This window comes from Silene latifolia, chromosome 7 (assembly GCF_048544455.1).
Source record: "Silene latifolia isolate original U9 population chromosome 7, ASM4854445v1, whole genome shotgun sequence".
NCBI lineage: Eukaryota > Viridiplantae > Streptophyta > Magnoliopsida > Caryophyllales > Caryophyllaceae > Silene > Silene latifolia.
Window position 1 is genome coordinate 5,377,869 of NC_133532.1, and position 9,147 is coordinate 5,387,015.

The 9,147-nt window shown below is 36.3% G+C and overlaps 1 protein-coding gene across 1 annotated transcript; it reads right to left on the reverse strand.

The window, feature by feature from the left end:
- Positions 1-825: 825 nt before the first annotated feature.
- On the reverse strand, positions 826-7,920 carry LOC141591475 (oxysterol-binding protein-related protein 3A-like). Its single transcript, XM_074411820.1, has 11 exons — positions 7,623-7,920; positions 6,450-6,543; positions 5,565-5,681; positions 5,382-5,454; positions 5,181-5,299; positions 4,735-4,856; positions 3,637-3,813; positions 2,979-3,123; positions 2,097-2,275; positions 1,518-1,773; positions 826-1,266 (listed from the first exon to the last, which is right to left on the reverse strand). The coding sequence occupies exons 1-10, from the start codon at positions 7,721-7,723 to the stop codon at positions 1,527-1,529; spliced, it is 1,374 nt and encodes a 457-aa protein (XP_074267921.1). The 5' UTR covers positions 7,724-7,920; the 3' UTR covers positions 826-1,266; positions 1,518-1,526.
- Positions 7,921-9,147: the final 1,227 nt, after the last annotated feature.

The following is a 9,147-nucleotide window of genomic DNA, read 5'->3' on the forward strand; positions in this document are numbered from 1 at the left end:
TGAACTCCAGAGAAGACTCCAGAGTCCGGACTTGACGGTAACGCAACATTTTGATTCTTCTGTACACCATTAAATCAGTCCGTTTTCTTAAGACCATTGCTTTTGGTCTGAAATAAGACGGGTAACATGTCATCATTTTACAATAAAATATTATTTTCTGATAACATATTACCATTATTGTTCACATCATTTTCAGGGTAAAAAATAACACCTCTAGTCATAACATTTTGTGAATTAATTGGTTATTTTCTTAAAAAATGACAACATTTTATCCGTCTGACAAATAAGACCAAAAGTATCTGTCTGAAACAAGAATTTGTGCCATTAAATAGGGAATTATTTTCATATACAAAACATCCAATTGTTGAATAAAATACAAGGTTTTACTGTTAAAAAGTCACGAATAAATTATAATCCGCGATCAGCTTATTCCTTTATCGTAACTGTTTTGTATGATTCAGTACATTTTCTATCTAATAATAGCGATCTTTGTTTTAAAAGGCGTAATGTTATTTGATCTTTACGAAATTCAGTTGAATTTTCCGTCTTTTGCAGCGGTTGTAGATCATCATTTTAGTAAATTGGTCATCTAAAAACAAACAATCCGGCGCAGCAATGTGAAAAATTCATTATGAGAGATTGAGAGCTACGCCAAATGATGGAAGTTTAGCATTCAGTGTCTCGCAGCGACAAGAAGAAGAACAAATAATTGGAGGCTTTGGAATTGGTTATTATTCTTAATAATAATAATCGTCTGAAAGTCTGAAACCATCAATGTCCGGTAAGATAATAAAAAAGATAAAACAGTAAAATAGAGAAGAGAAGGAAAACTCAAAAAATAGTGAATATATAGGAGAATGTGATAGAAAATGTATAGAAACCAAAAATAAGATCCTTAAATAACTTGAAAATATACCAAAAAGAACAATAGCTACTAACAACGCTTGAATTCGTGAATCGGAAAAAATAATGTCAAGACATATTAACACACATCTCCTCCAATGGCCTAATATTTTCGGGGCAACATGGTAGTACAAAAATCAAATAAACAATGTGCAGAGAATTCAAGGGAAAGCTAGCAACAATGAGCCAAGTTGAAGAAATGGTGAGCGATCAGAGTTTACCAGGGACTGTCGATGCTCGTGGAACTGACCATCTTTGATGTCGAGGGCTGTACAAATCTGAAATCACGCTTCTCCTTTCACTGCTAGCAGCATTTAAAACGGGCTCGTGTCTAGCACATTGTCGCCATAAAATTTTTAAGGTCTGCAGGAGAGTTGAGAAGAAGAATGTTCGCAAATGTTAAATAAGTTACAACGCGTTGTAGCATGAAGTATGAACAAAGAATACAAAGAAACTAATTTCGTATTATCCGTTTTTCAAAAAATTGTAGGCTTGTAGCTGTTGTATGTAGTGAGAAAATAGCGGTTAAATTTGGCCAACAAAGTAATAGGAGACAATATAAATGGGATGGCAGGAGACGGGAAACTTGGTGTTGGCTGTAGAGGAAACTTCACCTTAAAAGCTCAAGCAGCAGATAAATCACTACACTGCCATGGATTGAACTCCTTGTTCTTCACGTCTTCCACTTCGATATCGTCTGTCTCGTCTATAGCTGCGCGGTGCTCAGCGTACTTTCCATTGAACTGATAGACTTCCAACTCACCCCACGGGGTGGTTGTAACTTCTTCGGTTAGGTCAAACCATTTTGGGCTAAACTTAACGCCATGGGCTTCTCGATTCTTTTTTTCTGCTCTTTGCCTCTCCTCCAAACTGAAAATCGGGCAAAGCCACAATAGTCAGAACCAAACAGCAGAAATTTTTCTTTCTAAAACAGATATCTATTTGAAGGGGCATTAGTTAATCGAAGTTTAACAAGTTCATCTCAATTTAACCCAACACCGTTAATTCAATAACGACAGTTAACTGTGAGATGGGTTCTCTTCTCCAAATCAATATGTATCCGTGAAAAATTCTCCAAATTGAATAACAAATGATAGTTGGTGGATCATTCCTCGATACAACTTTAATCTACCTTTAAAATTGGCAACATATAAGATATGTAAACAAAAAAAGAAGCGAGAAAGATTGAAAACCTGCTCTTTTCTGCACCGGCCTTGGATAAGTCACCCATTTCAAGAGAAAATCTATCCGGCCTTAAACGTGAGTCAGATGCCAATAATTTCTTGGGAGCGGTGTCAAAGCTGTTTATCTTGTGAGCAAAGTGAGTATATTGAAATTTGTCATTTTTGGGGGTATCTGCCAAATGCCAGACCTGCACAACAAATTAATCGTCCAAAATTGAGGGTAACGGAAAACAAACTTAATAGGAGCTTAATGCTGTAAAAAGTAACACAGTTCACTGACTCAAAAGGTGATGAGTCAGATCAGGGAATATAGAATATTTGATCTGTTGTCCAGCATATTTACCGAGCACAAAGAGTGACTAACTTCAGCTTTGGATACAATTTTGCCGTACCCCCAGGCAATGAGATCAAAGCACTCTTGTAGATCCAGAATAACAGGTATGATTCACATTTTTGTTACTCTAAAAAATGATAAGAAAATATTTTCACGCTTAGGTAGAGTAGTGGAGAGAACACAAATTCTTGTTTAAGACGGGCGTATACATCTTAAACTTAAACGGGTCAAATAGCATAGATAAGACAAACGCATAATGCCTAGATATTGACAAAAACTTGTCCTATCTATGTAAGTGCGATGCAATTTGACCCGATTTAATCTTGACGGGTATATCCGTCTTAAGAGAGACTAATTGGATAGAGAAAAATGCCTGCCCAGTGACCAGCTTCTGACACACTACATGGTAAATAATAGCCCTAGAAATTTTAAGCTAAACAACGGGCAGCGAATTTTCCTGACATCTGGTTCTAAGAACCACATTTTATATATGCTTTTGGAAGTATCAAGGCAAGACAAATATATGACAGAAAAAACACCGGCCTTCTAAAATATACCTCTTTCAGTTCTGTGCCGGGAAGAGGCTCCCCATCTGCATCACATGGTTGATAACTCATTGACTCATTCCATTTACCAGTCATCAAAATTTTAGGTTCCTCATTAGCATCATATACATAACCATCCACCTCATAACGTCCAGCACTGGAAGAAAACGCGAGTTCAAGTAAGCCAACATGCACTAAAAAAAGGAGAATACATTAAAGAAAGCACAAGTGAATTGCCAAATCTGATACACATAACCAGTGAGAAATAAATTCTGGCTATTCACATCAAATACTCCACCATAGCATAGATTAAAAAGGTGAGAGGCGCACTGAGACTACGAATCGCAAAGCACACTCTTTTCGAAACAAATGCCTTTTTTGAGCTTAAAGAGGTACAAGTAAAACAATGAAATGGGGGGATAGTGGCAAAGGGAAAGGCATAACATAATAACTAGAAGAAAAAGTGGAAACTGAATAATTTCGTGCCTTGCTAGTTGAACCTTATCAACAAGATGTGCTTTGGGCGCTGGGTGCATACTACATACGCATCTTGGCTAGTGCCTCACTGAGCAACAAACACTATATACTTATATCAATGATAAACCCAACAAAAAGGTAAATAAATTGATGGCAAGGAAGGCTAAAATTTTGAAGGCGAAGGTTAACATACCCAAACCAGCCACATGGTTGAAAATACAGCACAACTTTATCCCCTGTAGTCAAATTAGTCATTATCATCTCGCCAGGTGAATCAACCCACGTTCGTCCAAATATCAAGTTGTTCACTTTAGTAAGAGGTGGAACCAACTCCAACACTACACCATCTCTTTTCAGCGTCACACGTGTCCTGCATCCGCCATTAACCACAGGGAAACATGTCATAAGTTAGCTACAAACCTATCATTTCAAATTAGCTGCCACTAAAATCTTTCAAATTAGCTGCCACTAAAATCTTAGGCAGTTAAACTTGCACTACATATAGTGCATACCAGAGCGTGTATACTTTGTCTTTTAACAACAACAACAACATTACCCCATGCCTCAATGGCTCCCGCAAATTGCGGGGTAAGGGGGGGTCGGATGTACGCAGCCTTACCCTTGTGTTAGAAACACAAAGAGGCTGTTTCCGAATGATCCAAGATGAAAATTGCGTCGAGAACTGCATCAAAGGACTGCTACTTCACAAGAGAAAGAAGCGCAGCCACTTTAGTAAGCCATTTTGCTTTACTCCATCATAATCCAAAACCAAAGAGTAATGAGTCTTTGGCTCCATTGAAAACGTGTATACTTTGTCTTTTAACGTGAAAGAATTTTAGGCAATCTTAAGCAATGCAGTGGAATTGTGCGTTTTAAAAATTCATACACAATAATGACCTATTGCAAGTTTCTGACAATATAGATGTCTTGGGCCTTTAACGTATCTCTCAACAATGAAATTGCCTTCACTAATGTTGCAAGTCATTTTGCCTAGTTGATAACAATTTCAAGTCAACCATGCCATGACACATTTTGCACATTTGTAATACAGGTCGAGGAGTTATCTTTAAATATTCAGTTAGGTTCACCCTTGTGGTTTCGCCAAGAGCCCAAGAGCATTAAATATCCATTCGGCAGAAAGGGATTCCTTGGTCAAGCGACTAAAGCAACAGTTGAACACATCTAACACAAGCCTAATAATCAACTACAAAGTATTACATATTACCAAATATCAATAAAACTATATAAGCAAATGATAACAAAGTTACACAAACCAAAATAGGGAATGTACCTTCCGACGGGATAAACATCGACAGAATTGCCCAAAAATTTAGTTTTTAGCTTTGACGTACAGTCGTATGCAAAGTGCTCATTTTCAGAATGCCCAGCACTCATAGGTGGATGATGACTCACCTAAATTTGGAAAAACAGATAATTAATGATCATTAATAAGCAACTAATCCCCTTAAACCTCTCTAAGGTCTGAGCAATGTTGATCAGTGCAATAATAAGGAAAATGTGTAGACTCATTATCTAGTACTTTCTCTGGTCAAATCCTAACAACCCATAATTCAAAATGCCTCATGTAAAAGGGGGGAACCATGGCGCTTGGATTTGACGAGAGGGAGTAGTGATTGAAATAGAAACAATCAACAATGAAGCTTAAGCTTCTGACATATCAAAACGGTGAAAGGATAGTATCCCAAAATGAGCCCTGAAGTTCGACAATAAACATACTTGCTCTGCCAAAAAGGAAATCCCATGATGATTTGCCATTTCATAAGTTTCACCAAGAATGGGATTGAAAGGCTTCCAAGTGCGTTGATAAGCATAGTACACAGAGATTGCCCACGATGCTGCAGAAAATGACAGGAATATTAGCCTTTCAATTGTATGATAACTGTATCAGACACAACCTCCAAGAAAAATCGTGCTCACCAGAATAAACCATTCGCATGTAAGGATCTTCACATTGATCGGCCTGATCTAACAGGTAGCAATATTCCATCAGCTGCCAAAGCCATAGATCAATTTTGGATATTAGCACCATTGCCACAAACCTTTGAACATAATTCCTTTCTAAAAACAAAGCACTTGTTATGAAGAACAGTTTGCACAAACCTCCGCCATTTTCTGCAGCATAGTCATTGGCTCAAAAATCACTACAGGAAGTGTGACCATTGACGTTACATCTGCTCCAATATACTTCTGCATCATTTTCCAGTAGCTATCTCTGTCCTGTGATAAGTAAAATGGGAAGGATTAGTATTTTAGCCCTCACTCTGTGCTTGACAGTAAAGAGGTATCCCACTACAAGTCTTTCTGCTAAGCAGATAACATGCTTAGTACAAGGAATATGAGATAGACAGAGATATCCACTATAAACATGTGATAAAGCACCAAGTCACAGACACCTAACACTGGATAGATTTCACTCAGTGACTTGGTAAACCTTGTTTAAGTCTGAACTCAAAGCAACGGTTTATCGACTGAATTTCGGAAAGAAAATTACCCTTCATTAATGAAGGAAACGTTGAGCTCACATTAATGGTCAAATAATGTGGTTATACTCTTATTACTTTTTCTCTTCCCTTCATTTTTAGGGAAAATAACAGCTAAATTACTTAGATTTTTTCCCTTCATTAAGGATAGCCGGAGTACAAATCAGTCACTTACATAGCAAAGAAGATCTACAATGCTTTACATATATATAGTTTATAAAGAGTGGGCAAATTCCAAAACTTTATTAGATTCACACTTGTTAAAAAAGGACACTTCGGAAAGGATTACCAAGAGCACAATCTTCTGATCTTGCTCTCACATAATATACTTCTAGGGTCAACATAAGACCTAGGGTAGTTCATTACATCAAGGGGACGATAAAGTGACATATCAATGGTTCAACATGAACTGACCTCATCAAATAAAAAATTGTGTTTATGTAAACAAAATGAAAAGTGTATAGCTAACAAACTAAATGCTTGTTAGGCGAGTGTGTATACAAACCTCTTGTCTCCACCTTCCTTTCTGTGCCTCCTCTTCAGCATCATCCTTCCCTCCCTCCGGATTTATCACTTCAAGATTTTCATATCCAAGTAAACTACGCAGCCACAATAAAATGACATTGTCATACATACATATCATACCAATTATCACATCAAACACTAAAACTATCTTTCACAAAATGAACATACAATCCATAAAACCCGTAAATCACGCTACATCAATCCAAATTTGTGCTCAGAGTAATTACAAACCAATAAGAAGTTTTGCAACTAGAGATACTACCTAATAATGTAACCTTATACTTTCATTATTCATAATAAAGCGCCAACTCTTAAACTATCTAACTACAGTGATGCTAATTTAAGCCGGAAAAAAACTTGCAACATCAGCATTAAAACAAGTATGATGTGACAAAACATTAAATTGAACGACATTAAAAAATTCCTACAAACACAAAAATTTATCTACGCGACAAATAAGGTAACAGTGAAGGATAACTAAACTGAAATTCATCAAAAATCAGTAATTAACAACGAATTCAGCATATAACTAAGATGATTAAAAAAATGCAAATCAAACTTAAACAAATCTCAATCTCCAGGACTTCAACTAATATGATTTGACAAAAAACATGCAAACTAATCGCCATTAAAAATTTCCTGAAACCGTCAATGGATGATTAGGCCCAAATTCATCCAAAATCCGTAAAAATGCAAATCAAACTTGAACAAATCTTAATCTCTAACACTTCAAATAGTATGATTTGACAAAGCATGCTAATCAATTGACATTAAAATTTTCCTACAACAGCAATTAAGCGACAAATACGACTACAGAGATCAATACTTAAGCTCAAATTCATTAAAAATCTGTAATTACGAGAAAATTACAGCATTCAGCTAAGATCAATCAACAAAAAATGCAAATTAAAGTTAAAAAAATCGACAACCGATTTCTGTGGAATTCGAGTAAAACGTAACTAGCTCCATATGATCAAACAACAGGCAGAAAATTACAGCGACAAATCAGTAAAACTGAATTCCAGCACGACAAATTAGGCTACAGCGATAAATAATTAAGCTCAAATCCATTCAAAATTCCAGCACTTCAGCTAATAATTGAACAAATCGACAACGATTTCGATGAATACGAAAGGAAAAGGAGAAATTATACCCGTTGACAGATCTATGCATTGCATTACTGAACATAGAGAAACCATCAGATACAGAAGCGAAGAATCCTTTGTTATCTAATCGTTTCTTAGGGCTCGGCATCTTGAATTGTGAAAATTGAGTGAAAATTGGGGGAGAATAATTGAAGATGATATAGAGAATCGGAAACCCTAGAAATTAAGATGGAGAAAATTCAAATGATTGAAATTGAGAAGGCGGTTTCGTTCGTCGTTATTTTTGTTGCTTCCACTTGATGTTTATTTGTAACGGAAAAGTAAATATTGACAGCTTGATGTTCTAGTACTTTGTTCGCCTTCTGTCTGTCATTAGATTCATCATTCGTGTCAAACGGGTCGACCGATTTGGGTTTGGGATAAGTCAGGTTTGATCGGGTTATTTTCGAATATGTTATTATTAGCTTACTTACAAGTACAATGGTAAGCAATTTACCTTATAGCTTGACAAATCCACATCACATTTTAAGCAATAATTTTGGGGTGTTGATTTTCGCAGTACGCATTTTACTCATTGCAGTACGCTTGCTGTTTAAGGCAAGCTAATCTAGTTGGACATTTCCAATGGTGTAGCAACTAGGGCAGAGTACGGATCGGGTATTTGATCCAAAGTGCTAGTTCGGATCGGATATCCATATTAAAAATCCTTAAATTAGATATCCAATATCCAAACCAAATGTTTCGGATATCCAATGTTCGGGTATCCAAAATAATCGGATCGGATGCGGATATCCATACTTTTGAATTTACTTTAAAATTAAGTTTGAAACACGATTATATTCATAGTCTTACATGATGATTTTCTTTAGTATTCTTATTCCAATGTTCTCGACATAAAATTTAAGTACCACCTAGATATTTCTCTAATATTTTAAACATTAATTAAGTTGTTGTATTAAAGAAAATTTTATTTTCTCGAAATTATACTAGAAAACTATAGTTTCGGATCGGATCGGATATCCAAATGTTTTAATTCTAATATCCATATCCAAACCAAAACCAAACATTTCGGATCAGATATCCAAACCAAACTTAACTTTCGGATCGGATATCCAAACATTCGGATCGGATACGGATCGGATATCGGATTAGTTTGGATAATCGGATTTTTTGCTCTGCCCTAGTAGCAACTAACTTGCAATTTTAAGAAATTGCAAGTAAGTCCCTAAGCTACACCATTGGACTTGCTCTTAGGGATATTGATCAGAATACAACAATAAATATTTTGTTCGGATTATGAGGTTGGTTCAGTTGAATGACCTGACCCCAACCCGATCTGATAGACTCATTTACCAAATCTAACAAAGGGCCGATTTGATAGGGCCCATTTGATTTAGATGACATAGCCCATTTAGTTTGACTTTGCCCTTCTTGCCTTATATTTTTGTTCGTATCACTTGAGTTTTAAGGGCTAACTTTTTTTTTGGTGACGAGGAAACCCGCAATCGCTACCTTTGGTGCGTATACCAGATAAGCCATCCGAGGGTGACAGGTTCGAAGTGTATTAGGCAT